Source organism: Microtus pennsylvanicus, chromosome 5 (assembly GCF_037038515.1).
Source record: "Microtus pennsylvanicus isolate mMicPen1 chromosome 5, mMicPen1.hap1, whole genome shotgun sequence".
Classification (NCBI taxonomy): Eukaryota; Metazoa; Chordata; class Mammalia; order Rodentia; family Cricetidae; genus Microtus; species Microtus pennsylvanicus.
In genome coordinates this window covers 42,165,225-42,185,154 of record NC_134583.1, presented here as the reverse complement: position 1 = coordinate 42,185,154, position 19,930 = coordinate 42,165,225, and the positions used below count along the sequence as shown (strand labels likewise).

Genomic DNA, 19,930 nt, shown 5'->3' with positions numbered 1-19,930 from the left:
AAAAGAGTGCAGGTTTTTAACCCGGCACTAAGGCTCAAATTGTGTCAGGGCCACTTTTCTGAACCTAACATCTTCAATTTTCAAGTAACATAATAGTCCAAATCTGATAAGTGTAATAAGTTTAAATACAGTAATAGTGACTGAAGAGATACCTCAGAGGTTAAGAACACATACTGCTCTTGCAGAGGACTTGAGTTCAGTTCCCAACACCTACATCAGGTAGTTCACAACTGCCTGTAACTTCAGCTCCTGCATGGCCCACCAGCATGTGTATCTTCAGTTCCAAGGGACCTGATGCCCTCTTCTAACCTTCTTGGGTACCAGGCAAACATGTGATGCACATACATACATGCAGGTAAAACACTTTTCTACATAAAACAAAATAAATCTTGCTGGGTACGGTGGCACACATCTTTAATCCCAGCACTAAGGAGCCAGACGCAAGAGATCTCTGAGTTCAAGGCCAGCCTGATCTACAGAGCTAGTTCCAGGACACTCAAATAGCTTGAGCATATACACCACAATTTAGGAGTTAGTATATCCACCTTTTCAATCACATTGTACAGGTAGCTACACTAAGAAGTTGAAACTGTTATCTGGATAGGAAAATCATACTGAATATGATTTTGGTTCCACAGAGCTGCTGAAACAAAGCTCCTCTATTGGGTACTTTCAAGAAATTTATGCTTTCCCAGTTGCAAAGGTTAGAAGTCCAAAACTGCAGCCATCTTTGCAGAATGAACAAATCTGTTTGGGCATCTTTACTGGCATATGGGTATAGCCAGTAATCCTTGGCACTCCTGGTTCTCAGACTCATCGTTCCGGTTTCTGTCTTTATCTTTACATGCCTTCCTCCTTTCTATGATTCTCTGTGTATGAACTTCTCCACTAAAGACAACAATCACTGGATTGGGCCAGTCTACTCTAACCCATCTGTGAAGTTCCTCTTCCAGGTAAGATCACATTCACATGTTCTGCTAGACATAGTTTAGGGTCCCACTACCAACCCACTGCAAAACCTTACTTGCTTTTAAGAATGCATAAAATATTAAAAATGAAGTCACCCCTAAAGCATTTATAAATGGCTATATGACCTGAGGTCTTTACTTATCTCACATATAGTTTTATTTCTATCGATGAAGCTAACTAAATTATCTAATTTGCAACTATCTGCATAAGGCTACCGTTTTTATTTACTGGGCTAAAGCCATAGTGTTTCTATATCTCAGATGAAATTATAAAATAATCATAATGATTAAGCAAGACACCATAAGGAAAGGTGTTAGCCAATCAGAACATGACTTTAGGACAATGAGACTAAGGTGCATTGCTCCATGAGATGATGAAGGCCAATTAAAAAAAAATTTGATAAAGAAAATATTTGAAATAGTTATGTAAGAAAGTAGTTACGCACAGACCCGCTTTTACGATAATTTCTGTCCCTCACATGGACAGATTATCGATTCAATGCCATATTAGACATAGGAAAGACATTCTGAGGAAGAAAGGTGGGTGTTCAACAACATAGCCTAGGCTCTGAATGCAGGGTGTTTTCATTTATCCATTCACTGTCGAAGTGTTCAGACACACTGCAGCTTTTAATGGACTTATTGAGTTCATATGTGGATTAAACAGCACTTTAACTGAACCCTCACAAGACAGACAAATGGCTTTAAAAGAGTCCAAAGTTATATCCTCTTGGAGTCTTTGATGGAGTTGAAGAATAGATAGTTATAATTATAGTTTGTAATTGTTATAAAAGATAAAGTATATATAAATATTATAACTATAATTCTTGCTTGATAACTGTCTTGTTGTATGCAATTTTCTTATGTCAAAGTTAAAGCCTTCCTTTTTATTTGAAAAGAAAAGGGGAAATGGTTTGAGAAAAAAAAAGAGTCCAAACACAAACTAAAGAAAATATTAATAATTCAAGTCTGGTCTATAAGATCTAGTTCCAGGACATGCACCAAAGCTACAGAGAAACCCTGTCTCAAAACAACAACAACAATAATAATAATATTCACAATGTATCAGTACACAGGACATGTAAATATCTTAGAAATAATAATATGCTTCTATCTATATGGGGGAGAAGCTTGGTCCTGCCTCAAAGTGAAATATCAGACTTTGCTGACTCCCCATGGGAAGCCTTACCCTCTCTGAGAAGTGGGTACAGAGGGGTGGGGTGGGGGAAGGAGAGAAGTGGGAGGAGAAGAGGGAGTGGGATCTGGGATTGGTATGTAAAATGAGAAGAGATTGTTTTAAAACGAAAAAATGTTTCTATCACTTAAAATTTTTCACTGATAGGCTATACAATCAAAATACGGGTATTGAATGTACAGCTCAGCCACACAGTAACTGCCAAGCATGGGTAAGGCTCTGGGTTTAATTCCCAGAACCACCAAAGAAGGAGAAAGAGAAAAAGATGATGATGATGATGGGGGCGGGGAACCAACCATTACTCAGATATCCTACAAAAAGCAAGAATATCTGTTAAGAACAATAAACTCAACTCAGAAAAAGCAAATACTATGATTCAACTTACGTGAAATATTCAGAATGGGGAAATATATAGGCTGAAAGTAAATGAGATACATCAAGTGCTGAGAAAAGAAACTGTTTTTGTTTAATGTGATATAGGTGTTCTGGAAACGATAGTGCCAGTTGTACAACATCATCTATATATGAATTCGCTAAACAATCGCCTAAATGGGAAACTTTGTCATATATACATTTTACCATCATTTTAAAATTTAGGTCATGAGCTCTCCCATCCCCCAAAAAACCTCATCAAATTCACTTGTCAATCACATTATATGCATGTTAAACAGTCTGACCCATGACCTCACTCACTGAGTACCTTGAAACAGCTAATTATATCACCAGGTTAGACTGTGTCCTCCTCCAGATAAAATGAGAAAACTGAGTTTCTCCACTCCAAAAATGAAGTATCAGCACTCTCAGAAATTACATAGAGAGATGTAAGCTTCTCCTGCTACATAGGGTGGCGCACATCTTTAATCCCAAAACTTAGGAAGCAAAGGAAGTCAGAGCTCTGAGTTTGAGGCTAGCTTGATCTACATAATGATTTCCAGGACAGTCAGTGCTATGTAGAGACACTCTGGGGACACCCCCCCCACACAAACACACACATGACAGGTAGATGATAGCTAGATAGATAGCTAGATAGCTAGACAGACAGACAGGCAGGCAGGCAGGCAGGCAGGCAGGCAGGCAGAATGATTTTAAAAAGTGCCCCCCCCAACATGCTGAGAGATGGTAGCTTATTAGGATGCTTACCTAGCATGAAAACCTAATTCAATCCTCAGCACCACAGAAAGTGGATGAGAAATACAGGCAGACATGATGGTATATATCTATAATTCTAGGACTCAGAAGGCTGAGACAAGAGGATCATGAGTGGGAGGCCAAACTGGGCTACAGAATCACAGTCAGGCCAGTCTGGGCAATGTAGAACCTGACTCAGGAAAACCTCAGTAAGCCAGATATGGTGGCACACACCTTTAATCACAGCACTCAGCAGGCAGAAGCCAGCAGCTCTTTGTATTGTAATTCAAGGCCAGAGCGGTCTATATAGGGAGACTTTGCCTCAAAAAGGAAAAAAAAAAAAGTCTAAACAAGTCAACAGAATCTATTCAATGAAAATAAATTGTAAATTGAATTCTATCAGTGATTTTTTTTTTTTACTCTCAGAAAATATAAACAGAAAAATCAGTACCTGTATCCCTAAATGCAATCTTTTCAAAAATAATTACTTTCTGGCTGGACAGCAGTGGCGCACGCCTTTAATCCCAGCTCTCGGGAGGAAGAGGAAGGTGCATCTCTGCGAGTTTAAAGGCTAGCCTGGTCTACAAAACTATTTCCAGGACAGTAAGAGCTATTACATAGAAAAACTCTTTGTCAAAAACCAAAATAAATAATTATCTTTTGTTTCCCAAGTTCATCTATACTCAACAGTGAAAAGAAAACTATGACCATGGTAAATTTGTTTCTTCAATTTTGTTTGAATGAATCAATTTAGCACTTCAGAGTCCAGCATGCTATTATGACATGACAGAACAACTTAGTTCTATTACTAGAACTATTATTAGAAATTAATAATTTTAATGTCTGAAACTATATTTTCCATTCACTTAATAAACTCTAAGCAAACATTTATCAAGATAATAGAATAGTAAGTTATATAATATACAGAAGAAGCGATGACTGGGGCACATTAGAGCGTTCTCAAATACAGAGCAGCAGATGACCTCTTAATGCAGATGACACTTCACACTTGATCTGCATTTTGAATGGCACAATGTAACTACCGAGGGAAATGCAGAGTCTTTGCAACACACACACACACACACAAATAAATAAATAAATAAATATTATTAAAAAAAATTTTGAGACAGGGCCTTACTATATAGCCCTGGTCAGTCAGCAAGTCGACACACAGACCACTCACGTGGCAGCTCACAACTGTCTATAACTCCAGTTCCAGGGGATCTGATACCCTCACACAAACATACAAACAAGCAAAACACCAACAAAATAAATTAATAATAATAAAAGAAAAACAAAAAATGCTTAGAATAATGCCTGACATCTAAAGCCTCAATCTATTTTACTTAACTTATATTAGAAAGCAGAGTCTGCACAACCGGAACCTATATACAGAGGTGAAACAGGAGAAAATAAAACAAAGAAACAAACAGGTTTTGATCAATTAGAGCAGGGGACTCACACTCAATTTATAGAATCAAACAAATTAGCAAAAATACATGCAGACTAATATGCCTAATAAAAAAGGATTAAAGAGACACTGTTACCACACCGCCTCTCACTCGCCAAGCTTCAGCCAAAGAAGGGGAATACGAAAGAAGGGGCCCATCCACACCACAGCTTGTACAAAGCGACTGTCAGCAGATCCACTGGTGGAAACAACCAAAAAAACAACAGCAACAACACCACCACTCACCGGAGTGTCCCCGTTACTGTAGGGATGAAGAAACCTCATCATTATGTCACGGTGCAGTGGCACTCCCTGAAATCAGATGCTATCAAAGTCTACTGAACATCTGATTTACAGGTTCCCAACCAGCACCTGGTGTGACTTCAGCACAGACCGGTGCTTCAGAGTGCAGGTATCAGTGCTTTCTAAGGAGGCCTATCTGGATGGACTTTTTGAAGACATCAATCTACTATGCCAAAAGGTATCAAGCTAGCAGGCCCCACGTACACAGAACTTACATAAGAATCCCAATATGAGAGGAAACATTTTATTTTCAAAAAAAAAAAATCCCCTTTTCTGTTTTTAAATGCTAGTTATTTTCTTCCACAGGATCAAGTATGACTTTGAGTGGAAAAATAGTGGACAGAAACCAGGCATTGGCCGTTTTTCCATTTTCATTTGTATATGACTCTCACATGTAAGATGTAAAGCACTACTAACACAGGTCAAAATGTTTCGGTGAACATGTTTCAACAATTCAACCTTATGACAATTATAACAAACCTGTTAAAATTTTCTGAGGAAAAAAGGAGCAAGAAATTAAAAGCGTAAAAAATAAAATAAGCATTGAGACCTGTTAATCCTAACTGGGTGGTTAAGGCAAGAGGACCATGAGTTGCAGGTCAGCCTGGACTACAGACTTGAGTTCCAAGACAGCCAAGAAGGTAGGAAGGGGGGAAGGAAAAACAGGCATGCTATCTCCAAGAGTCTCAAAACCACGGCTCTAGTCTAAATTCTTTCCTCTCCACTATTTTATGCTGGCCTAACCAAGAGTCATTAAAATAGAAACAGGATATGGAGAGGAAGAGAATAAAAAGCAGAATAAGCAAATTCTTGTTTTGTTTTTCTAGACAGGGTTTCTCCGTGCAGCCCTGGCTGTCCTGTAACTAGCCCTGTAGATCAGGCTGACCTCAAACTCAGAGATCCGCCAGTCTCTGCCTCCTAAGAACTAGGATTAAAGGCATGCACCACCACTGCCTAGCTAAGCAATTATTTTTGCTCACTTCTTTAAAAGATGTGCTTCAGAACAGCCATAGAAAGATGAAAGTCTAGCAAATCTATGTACCTAGGAAGACCAAATTTACTCACATCAACAATTTCTTCTAACATAGCTTCACAACTTTAAAAATTAAACTATATAAAAATAACTGTGAGACAAACATTAGCCTGTTCCTATTATATTTCTAACACTTCTGTAAGCCAAAGAAAATAAGATAATAAAATCATTTTTAAGAGCATCAATAAAAATATAATAGTAATCCCCTCAATTTTATTCTGATGAGCTTTCTTAGTAGTTACCTTGTATCCCTATTTACATGATAAGCACAGAAGAGAAAAAAAGCTCCAAGTATATAGTACATGTATTTCTCTAATAAAGCTAACTCTAAGAAGCTGAACTGGCTACACTTTAAGCCTCTACACAAATGGAATTCACTAAAGAGACTTTCCATCACATATATGCATTCTCCAGTACCACGCTCAAACTGTCTGTAAGTCTATTTCTTAAAAGAATAAAAATAGTAAAGTTTTAGGTGTTGCAGGGTGATATTACAGGGTAACTGCCAGCATGAGTATGTTTATTCTATGTTTGTCCTTCAGTAAGGAACTGCCCTTAAAGTACACAATCTTTTCCTGTTCTTTCTCTCCAACCACAGTAACCTTTTGTATCCCTTCCTTCACTAGTAACGTTCTGCCAAAGACTACGGGAAGTACATTAATACACAGAGCTTGCCTGCAGCAATTTCAGCTTGAATACTACAAATGAATTTACAAACAGTTCAGTGGCTAGTTATCGTCAAGCCGGACTTGATTTTACCCTAAGATTTAGTGCTACTTGATGATCTATTGGGGCTACTATTTTCAGAGATCAAACTGTTATATCTCTATAAACAGACATTCGAGTCATCTGCTATTTCTGGAGACTTACAAAGTGAACGTCATAAACCACGCTTAAAAAGTAAAACATTAATACTTCTGTAGGAAATCGAAACTGCCATGCAACCTAAAAGGCTTCACCACTCAAATTCCATCAAGTGTAATGAGAATCTGCAACATTTCTCTTTCCTCCTAACACTCCCCTAAAGGTGTGTAACAGATATTGTATATGCTTGAGGGAACATTTTTCAAATTGCTGTCAAAAGATCTATCTCAAGTTCAAATGACCTCCACACACACACTGATATCAAATGATCTATCTTAAGTTCAAATGACTACAGAGAGAGAGAGAGAGATTGGAAAGTTTCTCACTCTGTAGCACAAGCTCTCTTGAAACTCATTGAAAGCTTCCAAAAATACTGAAATCAGACCATGAGCCATACCTTGCTGCTGCTGCTGTTTCTTAATAGACTGACAATTTGCATTTCATTTGAAAGTTTAAGGCAAAAATAAATTAGGTTTCACAATTGATCAAACAGCAGTGAAGCCCAAAGACCCTGCCTCTTCTCTCCCACAGGGCAGAACTTGACTTTATAAAAAATAATTTTGCATTTAGAATGATTCTTCTATATGCTCTCTGAATCTCACGAATGCTCAAATCTTTCTGGCTACTCAATCTTTGGTACTGAGAATGCCAGTATTACTAGTAATAATTCACTAAGAGTCACTGAAGAATGACCATTTAACCATAATTTAATGGCTTGGAATAGTGGACTGGTGAACGACAAACATTCACACAAAGAATGCAAATGCAAGGACTATGCCCACCCCACTCCTTCTGCAAGCACTGCTATATCCATAGTATTTAGAAGAGTATTTGGTAAATATTTTCTTAATAAATGAAAACAGATTTAAAATAAACATGTAATTTTAAAATAGTGTATCATTAGGCCGAGAATGTAGCAAAGTGATGGAACACTTGTCTAGCAGGTATGAGGCCCCAGTTCAATTCCCAGAACCACAACATAAATACAATGAAACAGGATAACAATAAACAGTGAAATGGCACGTGTCTTTAATCCCAACACTTGGGAGGCAGAGGCAGGAGGATCTCCATATTAGAAGCCAGCCTACTCTACATGTCAAAGTCCAGGCCCGTCAGAAATGAACAGGGAGATCTGTCTCATTCATACACACACACACACACACACACACACACACACACACAAACATAAACATATATTTATATATGAACTAAAATTGATAAATTGGGAAAGAGAAACAAATGATAAATATGTATGAAAATGAAACACTTTACTCTGTATGCTAAACTAAAAAATTTAAATAATTTTTTAAAAAAAACAAGTAAAGTAATAAAGAAAATAAAAAGTTCAAGCATTTAAATTAGAATTCCTCTTTTTTTCCTTTCTCCTTCAGTGCTAGGGATCAAACTCAAAGCCTTGCACATCATGGGCAGTACTCTGAGCTCCATCACCAACCTCCATTTCTTTCAGTAAAATAAAACGATCTTGCTTACTTATTTACTTACTTGTCTTTTGTGTGTAGGAGTGCATATGGAGGTCAAAGGACAAGTCTCCACTGTCAGTCCTCAAATTCCACCTTGTTTGAGATAGGTCTCTTTTTATTTGTGCCCATGTATGCTAGTGTGCGTCCAGGAATTCTCTCTCCACCTCACATCCACTATAGGAGCACTGGGGAGCATAGACACATGCTACCTCATCTGGCTGTTTTGTAGATTCTGAGGAGCAGCTCAGGTCATCACAACAAGCAACTGATTCCCTATACCATCTTCTCAGCCCAGCCTTCCTATTTAGATGATACACTAACAATAAATAACAGCTGAAATTGTGGACCTCCCAAAAAGGACCATTAGATAGTACAATAACAGAGGTAATACCATGGGAGCTAGAGAGATGGCTGATGTGGGATGTCCTTCTGTATGTGCTGCTTTTGATGGCTGATGATGAATAAAGCTGTTTGGGCCAATAGCTTAGCACAGTAAAGCCAGGCAGGAAATCAGAACAGAGATAGAATAGGCGGGGAAAGGAGACACTATGTAGCTGCCGGAACCTTACTGGTAGGCCACAGCCTCATGGAGATACACGGATTAATAGAAACGGGCTAATTTAAGATGTAAGAGCCAGCTAGAAATATGCCTAAGCTATTGGCCAAGCAGTGTTGTAATTAATATAGTTTCTGTGTTATTATTTGGGTCTAGGCAGCCAGGAAACAAACACGTGGTCTCCATTTACAGATGGCTCAGTGGTTAAGAACACTGGATGCTCTTACAGAGGATCCAGGTTTGATTCCCAGCACGCATGTGGAGGCTCATTAACTGTTTATAACTCCAATCCTAGGGGATCTGATGCCCTCTCTTGTTTCCATGGACACCAGGCACACATATATTACACAGACACACAGGAAAGCAAAATACTGGTACACCCAAAATAAAATAAAAATAATTTAAAATTTTTGCATCCTTATATACGTAACAGCTAAACACACATGCCCTTTAAAAATATTTAGATTACAAATATATAACTTAAATCAGGCGGTGATGGCACACATAATTAATCCCAGCATTCAGGAAGCAGAAGTAGGCAGATTTCTGTGAGTTCGATGCCAGCCTGGTCTACAGAGAGAGTTACAGGACAGGCTCCAAAGCTACAGAGAAACCTTGCCTCAAACAAACAAAACAAACATATATATAGATACCTAAATTAAGACAAATTCAATTTGATTTTTCTTTAAACTTTGCCAAATATTTCAATGTAATAAACTTTCATACTTACAGAAGAGTAGTAAATTTTGGCAAAGCAAAAAAAAAAATAGAGGAAATAATTTTGGAAATTTTAAAAATCTATTATCAATACTGGAGATTCAACCATGAAAACTGACCCATATCTATATTTATTAACCTACCACAACCACCAAAACAAATCATAAAATCTTATTAGGCTCAACATCACTTACGTAGCATTAGCACTACATAATCCTAAATACTAGAGTTCAGAGCCCTAGTACCCATGTAAATATGAGGCCAGCATGTGGCCCATCTGTAATCCCAGCACTCCGAGGTACAGCTAGGGGATCCCTGGAGCAAGCTGCCTAGCTATACTAGCTTTGCCAGCCCTAGGTTCAAGTGAGAAATCTTATCTATGACCTTCTTTATTATAAGGAACAATGAAGCCTTACTTTAAGATTTAAATGGATTAAAAAAAATTGAATTTTGGCAGGGCCTGGGGGGGGGGGGGCACATGGCTTTAATCCAAGCACTCAAGAGACAGAGGCAGGCAAATATATCTCTGTGAGCTGGAAGCCAGGCTGCTCTCTACACAGACACTTTAGTATCAGTCAGGATAACATGGTCAGAGCTTGTCTTTAAAAACTGAATGAATGAATGAAGAGCTGGATGGTTGTATACCTTTACCCCAAGCATTCGGGGAGACAAAGGCAGGTAGATCTCTAAGTTTAAAGCCAATCTGTAGAATAAGGGAACCAAAGGAAGACAGTCACAAGTGGGCAAGCAGCAAAAAGGATTCCAAGGTTCTCTTTGACAGGAGATCTGATCTAAGTCAGGCAGAGGTTTACCTAGGACAGGGACTCAGCCCCACACTCACCTGTGCATACTCTCTTTCAATAGCAGCCTTCTTCTGACTGAAAGTCCTAGAAATACAAACAAAAATTAATCACCAAAAGCAGAACTTTAAAAACTCATGAAAATTTATCGACACAGCTTTAATTACTGCCTTGTAAGATATGTAAATAGAGAGGAAAATGATTCCTCTCTATGAGCTCAGGAACAGAGGAAACCATGCCAGCATACTCTCTGCAGTTTTTCACAGGACATACAGTAACAAGTACAAGGCCATGGAATCTATGGTGTAAAGATAAACTTTCTATACATTCATTATTTCAGATTCTATGGCTACATGCCATATTTTAACACTTGTGGCTGGGCACAATGGTGTTTGACTACAGTTTGACTCCTGGCTCTACTTCCCAAGTGCTGGAGTTATATGCCCCACTTCACCGGCATTTTTACATGTTCTAAAGATGGAACTCAGATCCTCATGCTTATGAGTGCTCTATGAACCATCCTCCAAACCCATTTAGCTTACATTTAAGATTTATCCAAGTAGCATGTATCGATATTTCCTTTCTTTTCTTTTTTTTTTTAAATATTTATTTATTTATTATGTATACATTATTCTGTCTGTGTATGCCTGCAGGCCAGAAGAGGGCACCAGACCCCATTACAGATGGTTGTGAGCCACCATGTGGTTGCTGGGAATTGAACTCAGGACCTTTGGAAGAGCAGGCAATGCTCTTAACCACTGAGCCATCTCTCCAGCCCCTCGATATTTCCTTTCTTTTTACTGCGGAATAATAGCCCACTATATGATTATACCACATTTTGTTTATCAGTTGATCTAGTAATAGATGTGAGTCATTTTCACAACTTAGCTATTAAAAATAATGCTGCCACAAGCACCCAAATTTCTAGCTGCATACATACTCATTATACATACATACAACAGTGCAGTGTGGAGGTCAGAGGACAACTCTGCTGCATTGGTTCCCTCCTTACACCTTTATATAGATTCTGATGATTGAACTCAGGTCATCAGGATTTACCTACTGAGTCATCTTGTTGGCCTGAGATAGGTATTTTAAATTTTCTGTGTATGTATAAGTAGAAGAGTTAAATCATATAATTTGCTTCAACTTTTGAGAAACTATCAGAATGATTTCAATCACAAGTATAATATTTTGTATTGATTGTATATTTTTAATTTAATAGCTAAACTCAAGAAACTAATATTTCAAAATAAGCCATCTATGGTAGTCCATACCTACAATCCCAGCATCCTGGGAGGGTCAAGAAGGAAGATTACAAGTTTGAGGCCAGTCTGGCCAGCTTGGCAAGACCTTGTCTCAAAATAAAATGAGAAGGACTAGGGATGTAGTACAGTAGTAGAGCACTTGCCTAGAATGTATGAGAGCTGACCTCCCAAAGTCCCGAATATTCTTTGGGTTTGTTTTAAATGGACGGACCCTAGGTAGCCCACGCTGGCCTCAAACTCCAGATCTTCTTACCTCAATGTCCTAAGTGCTGGGATTACAACCATGTGCTACCACACCCAGCTACAAATGTTTATTTCTTAATGTGGGTGTATGTGTGGGTGTATAAATGTGTGCACTGCATGTGTATGTGTGCATTGCATGTGTGTGTGCACTGCATGTGTATGTGTGGGTGTATAAATGTGTGCACTGCATGTGTTGTGCACTGCATGTGTATGTGTGCACCGCACGTGTATGTGTGCACTGCACATGTATGTGTGTGCACTGCATGTGTATGTATGTGCACTGCATGTGTATGTATGTGTGCACTGCATGTGTATGTATGTGTGCACTGCACGTGTGTGTGTGCACTGCATGTGTATGTGTGTGCACTGCATGTGTATGTATGTGTGCACTGCATGTGTTGTGCACTGCATGTGTATGTATGTATGTGCACTGCATGTGTATGTATGTGTGCACTGCATGTGTATGTGTGCACTGCATGTGTATGTGTGGGTGTATAAATGTGTGCACTGCATGTGTTGTGCACTGCATGTGTATGTGTGCACTGCACGTGTGTGTGTGCACCGCACGTGTATGTGTGCACTGCACATGTATGTGTGCACTGCATGTGTATGTATGTGTGCACTGCATGTGTATGTGTGCACTGCATGTGTATGTGTGGGTGTATAAATGTGTGCACTGCATGTGTGTGTGCACTGCATGTGTATGTATGTGTGCACTGCATGTGTATGTATGTGTGCACTGCATGTGTATGTGTGCACTGCATGTGTATGTGTGGGTGTATAAATGTGTGCACTGCATGTGTGTGTGCACTGCATGTGTGTGTGCACTGCATGTGTGTGTGCACACACGCAGAGATAAGAGACATTGAATTCCCAAGGAGGTAGAGATTTAACAGGCTGTGAGCCACATGACATGGGTGCTAGGAATTGAACTGGGATCCTCTAAAGCAGTGGTTGAGGACCTTCTTAACACTGTGACCCTTTAATACAGCTCCTCATGTTGTAAACAACCATAAAATTATTTTTGTTGATAAATTATAATTCTAACTTTGCTACTGTTATGAATTGTAATGTAAATATCTGTGTTTTCTGATGGTCTTAGGTGACCCTATAACCCCAAAGTGATCACAACCCACAGGTTAAGAATCACACCGGGTGGTGGTGGCGCACGCCTTTAATCCCAGCACTCGGGAGGCAGAGGCAGGTGGATCTCTGTGAGTTTGAGGCCAGCCTGGTCTACAAAGTGAGTTCTAAGACAGGCTCCAAAGCTACAGAGAAACCTGATCTCGAAAAACCGAAAAGAAAAAACTCTAAAAGAACAATACGTGTTCTTAATCTCTGGGTCTCCATTCCATACAGATGTTCTAGTGTCATCTAGAACACAGGCTCTTACAGGCTATGTGTGCAGCTCAGTGGTAGAAACTTTGCTTAGCACATGAGAAAATATGATCGGAATAATGGTTGCTGACTGGAAATTTCTTTAAAAAACAAAAAATTAGCAGGTGAGGGGGCACATGCCTTTAATCCCAGAGGGAGGCCAATCTCTGTGAGTTCAAGGCCAGCATGGTAACAGAGTGAGTTCCAGGACAGTCAGGGCTAATACACAGAGAAACCCTGTCTTGAAAATCCAAAACCAAGGCCAGGCAGTGGTAGTGAATGCCTTTAATCCTATCACTCGGGAGGCAGAGGCAGGTGAATCTCTGTAAGTTCGAGGCCAGCCTGGTCTACAAGAGCTATTTCCAGGGCAGACCCCAAAGCTACAGAGAAACCCTGTCTTGAGGGGAAAAAAAATTAATTCATTGCATCAATGTAATCTCATTAGGAAAAAAAGTATTAAGGCATAGAATAATGAATCCTTCACAGAAAATATTCATTTTATTTTATTCAAATTCACCAGGGGAATTTAATTATAGCAGATATGGCCTTAAAAAATGCACTTCTTAAATTAGAAGCCCTGAAAATAAAAATTATTCCCGAATGCATACGCTGCAAAGTGAGTATTACCTTAGCATTATGAAAAAAAGTAAAATCTTGTTTATAACTCTCAAAGCTATTAGATGACCTGTGGACAAGCACAGCAATCCTATGTATTTACTTATCCATCCATCCTTATGGATGTGCTTGTGCCTATATATAGGCACAATATAATATAATATATATATTTAGTTTCTTGCATGTTTGTTTATTTTAGGTTAGGTCCTGTCAAGTAACCCAGACTGGCCGCAAAGTCCCCCTCCTCCTGCCTCTACCTGCCAAGTGCTATAAATACAGATATACACCACTATATCTCGGTCTAAGCAGTAATATTGTCAAAGAAATCTGTTTTTCTGAACAATAAATCCAAACAGTAAGTTTGAAATATTCGAATGCCTTTTGTTGCTTCACTTAGAGCTCTCCACAAAAGCAAAACAGACATAAGGTAAGCCTTAAAGGCCCAGGACTTTTAGAATGGTAAGCGATTATTCACTTCAACTTAAGGTCACCATCTGCAGTGGTCTCTAAACAAGTCTGTCTGACCTCTCCAGCTACACAGGAACTAAACTTAGGGTCCTCCAATATAAGGCTTTTTGTTTGCCTCAAAAGTCTGTCACTGTGGCCGCCTTCTTCAGTGATCTCAGCTCTACCTTCTGAAGAGCATACTGTAGCTTCCCCTGGGGCTTTGCTGCTTTCTTGGACACTCTCTTTTATTAACATAAAGATGCTTTCTTCTTGAACTTCAGGAGCTAACTAGCTGGCTTCAAATTTTCCTTCTGTAGTTTTTTCACCTCTGCCGGTGTTCAGAGCTGAAGGAAGTAGGGTGTTGCTCTGGATAAGGCTCTGGATGAAGGCAATTCAGATTTGATCTTAAGCAGACAATGGAAACTTTTGTGCCTTCCCTTTCTCCTATCATCTGTGTCCCTGAAGTGGCAATTTTAAATTTCCTTCACCAGCTTTTCCTTTTAGTCACAGCTTGGCTGTTTGGCAAGATGCCTTCCCCACTAACCTTAATCATTGCTAGCTTTTGCCTTCAAGTGAAACACACGCAACTCTCCCTTTCAAGTGGCTGATTTCAATACAGTTGGAGCAGGGAGGCAGAAAATGAAAAACTCTGGCATCAGCTGATCAGTAGAGCAGGTGAAGAGTCGGAACACACAGAACAGTTATTAAATTCTCTACTTGATGTGGGTACAGTTTATGGTACTTCGCAGCAGATATAATAGTACCATGAAGGAACAATGGCTACAGAGCAATATATAAATAAACAGTAATTGGAAAGTTGTCAATACTTCAAGAAGTATTAAAATATGACTGAGACAGGCGGTGGTAGTACACGCCTTTAATCTCAGGCAGGTGGATCTCTGTGAGTTCTTAGACCAGCAAGTTCCAGCACAGCCAGAGCTGTTACACAGAGAAACCCTGTCTTGAAAAACAAACAAACAAAAAAAGTGAGACACAAAGCAGCAAGACTCTAGACAAATAATACCAAGTAATTTATTTGGCTATCACAAACCTTTCATTAAATTTTATTTACTATTTTATTTTGTTTTACTTTAGAGTATCTCATTTTATTTTGTGGTATGAATTCTCACTACATTGCCAAAGCTGGTTTTGAACTCGTAGGCTGAGACTTTTCCAAAGCTGCTGGACTACAGACATGAACTACCACATCCAGACTCAAAGTCTCTAAAACACAAAACAAATAAAACAACAAAAACAACCCACAGTACTCTGAAGCACAATAAAACAAGGTATGTCAGCATAAAGATTGAGACTTGAACCCCGCTTCGAAAGGATTCACTAACAGAAGGCCTACAAATGCTACTACAGACTCTTGTTTCTTAAGAACTAGATCCCCTTAATTTTCCTGACTATACTTCAGTTCCTTAACAATAAAATAAGACAATAAAGCCAGAATCCTTCTATCTACAATCATGTCTACAATCCCAGCACTGATTAAGCTACAGAAGATTCCAGGTCAGTCTAGGCTATACAAACAGATTCCACAGTGCAGGAGAAGAGAACAAAAGTGTTGTAGTGTGAAAGACAGAGCTTACCTCATAGAATTATAAAAATTAACTAGTATAATTTTAAAGTACTTAGAACAAGCAGCACATGGTAAATATTATAAATTTATTTATTAAATAAGTAAAAATATATTCCACATCAACAAATTACAAAATTAAAATCTAGTTTTAATATTTTGACTAGTTGAATATAAAAAATGCTAACATAACAAAAATGTGTATTTTAAAGTACTATAGTTTCTCTCTCTCTCTTTTTTTTTTTTTTGGTTTTCAAGACAGGGTTTCTTTGTGTAACAACCCTGGTTATCCTGGAACTCACTCTGTAGACCAGGCTAGCCTTTAACTCACAGAGATCTGCCTACCTCTGCCTCCCAAGTGCTGGGATTAAAGGCATTGGACACTACGACCCAGCAATACAATAGTCTTAAATGATAGAAAAAAAGCTCAAATCCTCCCCTTCTCAGAAACTAACCAAAGGTAATAATTTTTTTTTTTTTTGAGTTTTCGAGACAGGGTTTCTCTGTAGCTTTTGGTTCCTGTCCTGGAACTAGCTCTTGTAGACCAGGCTGGCCTCGAACTCACAGAGATCCGCCTACCTCTGCCTCCCGAGACTAAAGATGTGCGCCACCACCGCCCGGCTGGTAATAAAATGTACAGTCAGACATGTGGTTTACGACCTAGCATCCCAGCTCTCAGGAGACTAAGGCAGAAGCACTTCAACAAGTTTACACAGTGAGAAAAGAAGTTCTTACGATCCACAGCAAAACCAGAGACATACAATATATAAGCAGAAAATAAGTCAAAATGAAAGACACCTGGATAACAAACGAAAAGGGAGGCTGCAAGTCTCAAATGAAGGAGGGACAGTTCTTCACAGCAGTTCTTAAGTCATAAAACTTAAAATCAGCATTTGCAAAAGAAAAACTGGGACTATGGGCTGGGGAGAGCGTTTCCTTCATACTTTGAAGAAGTGGAGACAGAACTGAATTAGGAATTATACATTTAAGTTATGCTGGCAGCGATGGACTGTTGGTGCAGAAATGCAAATCTATACTGCAAGCAGCAGCCTCTTAGACTGGCTAAGGAGAAAGCAGCAGTGTGTGTGTGTGTGTGTGTGTGTGTGTGTGTGTGTGTGTGTGTCCCCAGGTCCTGTGTTTCAAGGTCTGGGTGAGCCTTGAAATCACAACCTTCCTAATTCAACCTCCCAAGAGCTAGGATTACAGATTTCCATGCATGGCTACTAAAATAGAATTGTTTTCAAACTCATTTATGCTAACCTGTAATGGAGGAAGGTCATTGGCTAATAAAGAAACTGCCTTGGCCCATTTTATAGGTTAGAATATAGGTGGGTGGAGTAAACAGAACAGAATGCTGGGAGGAAAAGGAAGTGAGCTTAGACGCCATTTCCTCTCATCGCCAGGGCAGACGCGATGAAGCTCCAACCCAAGATGGAAGTAGGCTAGAATCTTCCCGGTAAGCACACCTTGGGGTGCTACACACATTAATAGAAATGGTTAATCAAGATATGAGAATTAGCCAGTAAGAAGCTAGAGCTAATGGGCCAGGCAGTGTTTAAAAGAATACAGTTTGTGTGTTGTTATTTCGGGGCATAAGCTAGCTGGTGGCCAGGAGCCGGGCAGCAGAAACGCAGCCCGCAGCTCCTTCAACAAACCTGCTCTTAAACTACTATAAAACTAGACAACAGCAGCCACTGTGGCTGCCAATCTCTGATATCCCATAAATGCTATGGGAGAAAAAACACCATATTCAAGAAACAACCAAAACAGGAGAAACATAAATAGAACATTTTAAATAATAGGGAGGTGGGGAGAACCAGAAGTAAAACATGCTCACTGCCTTGGTATTGTGGTGCACACACCTGTGATCCCAACACTGATTACTAGCTTGCTCCTCCCAATCTGCTAAGCATGCTTTCTTATATAACCCAGGACCACCTGCTTAGTGAACCCAGCCCTCCTACATCAATCACTAATCAGGAAAATGCATCAGAGATTTTCCCACAGGCAATCTGACGGAGGTATTTCTCAACCAAGAAACCAAGCAATACATCAAAAGAACCATGGACATTAACCCAGTGGCAGGGCAGTTGTCTATAAAATCCAAGCCCTTGGGTCCAACTCCCAACCCCAGAAAATTCATCAATCAATCAATCAATCAATCAATTAATTAATGAATTAATTAAAACACATGCCTTTATTCCCAGCATTTGGGAGGCAAAAGATTTCTGTGAGTGCAAGACCAACATGGTCTATCTATCAAGTTCAAGGCTAGCTAGGCCTACATAGTAAGAAATCGTCTCAAAAGCAGAAGGGTAGAGAGATGAATTTTACTGTATGTAAACAAAATCCTCAATAATGTCACAAAAAATTAACGAGCAGTAAGTACTATCATTCTTAAGTTCCTACTATTTGAAAACCCCAAAACACTTTTTTTTTAATGTGCTGGGAGTGGGAAGATGGCTCAGTTTGCCATACAAACATGAGGAACTCAAATTCCCAGTACTCAGGTAAAAATCCAAGTTCTGGGGAGATGGAGACAGGAGAAACTAGGTCTGGCTAGCCAGCTAGTCTAGCAGAATCAGTAAGCTCCATGTAAATGATAGACATTGTCTCAAAAGTAACATGAAAAGCACTGGGAAAGACATCACACACACACACACACCTTGCAATCACCTACACACAAACACTAAACATATACACACAAAAGTTAGGTTTTATCATTTCTGAAAACTTAACCAACTTCCATTTTTATGTGACCTACTCAGTTTTAATTTAGAACAGAAATCACTAACTGAAACCAGATTATAGATCAAATATCATCGTCTATGCTCCCAAAACACTTATTCATCTTACAACTCTGCACTGAAAAACCTGTATTTCTGTATCTCCACTCCTCTCCCTCCCCTGAATGTCCAGAGATTGTGCTACGTAGATCAGGGTAGCCTCAAGCTCACAGTATCCACCTGTCTCTGCTTCCTGTATGCAGATATTAAACTCACAGAGATCCACCTGTCTCTGCTTCCTGTGTGCTGATATTAAGAGTGTGCACCACCGTGCATGGTACTTATCTCTCTCATACAATGTTTTTATATCCACAAGCATTAATCTTTATGCTGACACAGAAATTTTCAATTAAATTGAAATCAATGTATATAAAACTTATATTGTTCTTGCCAAGTAAAAATGCAAGTTCATTTTTTTAAAAAGTCAAAAAATTAAAAAGGGAAAGAAAGGAATTACCAGCATACTTCACACTGTTTTGGTTGTTTTTTGTTTTTCTTTTTTGGTTTTTTGAGACAGAGTTGCACAAACAAACAGTCCTGACTGTCCTGGAACTCACTCTGTAGACCAGGCTGGCCTCGAACTCATTGGGATCTGCCTGTCTCTGCCTCCCAAGTACCACCACAACCCAGCCTTCATAATGTTTTTTTTCCAAGACTCATTTTTATTGATGTTTATGTTTCCATGTGTGTGCCATGTTTAAGTACAGGCACCCAAAGGCCAGAAAAGGATATGGTAACACCTGCATCTGGAGTGAGCTACTCTACATGGAGACTAGGAATGCAATTCAGGTCCTCTGGAAGCACAGCAAGCTCTTTAAAAAAATTTATTTATTTGTTCTTTGTGGCTTTTACATCATGCATCTTGATCCCATTCACCTTCCCATTCCTTCGTATCTGCCCTCTGCCCTTGCAACATCCGCCTCCCCCAAAAATAAATAAATTTAAGAGAAAAGAAATAAAATTTAAGAGAATAGAAAATAAAGAAAAATTTCATTGTGAAACCTGTAGTGTGGCACAGTGAGCCACACAATATACCCTTTAGTCCATATGTTTTTATTACAGCAAGCACTCTTAAAAACTGAGTCATCTCTCTAGCCCCTTTTCATGTATATTTGTA

General features: G+C 39.1%; 1 protein-coding gene across 6 annotated transcripts in view; it reads right to left on the bottom strand.

Moving 5' to 3' along the window:
• Positions 1–19,930, bottom strand: part of Fchsd2 (FCH and double SH3 domains 2) — a 216,077-nt gene that overhangs the window by 174,183 nt on the left and 21,964 nt on the right. For all 6 annotated transcript variants that reach the window (XM_075971610.1, XM_075971605.1, XM_075971607.1 and 3 more), the window contains exon 3: positions 10,537–10,582. In XM_075971610.1, coding sequence (XP_075827725.1) covers positions 10,537–10,544 — 8 coding nt within the window. In that variant the 5' untranslated portion in view covers positions 10,545–10,582. The remainder of the gene's footprint in view (positions 1–10,536; positions 10,583–19,930) is intronic.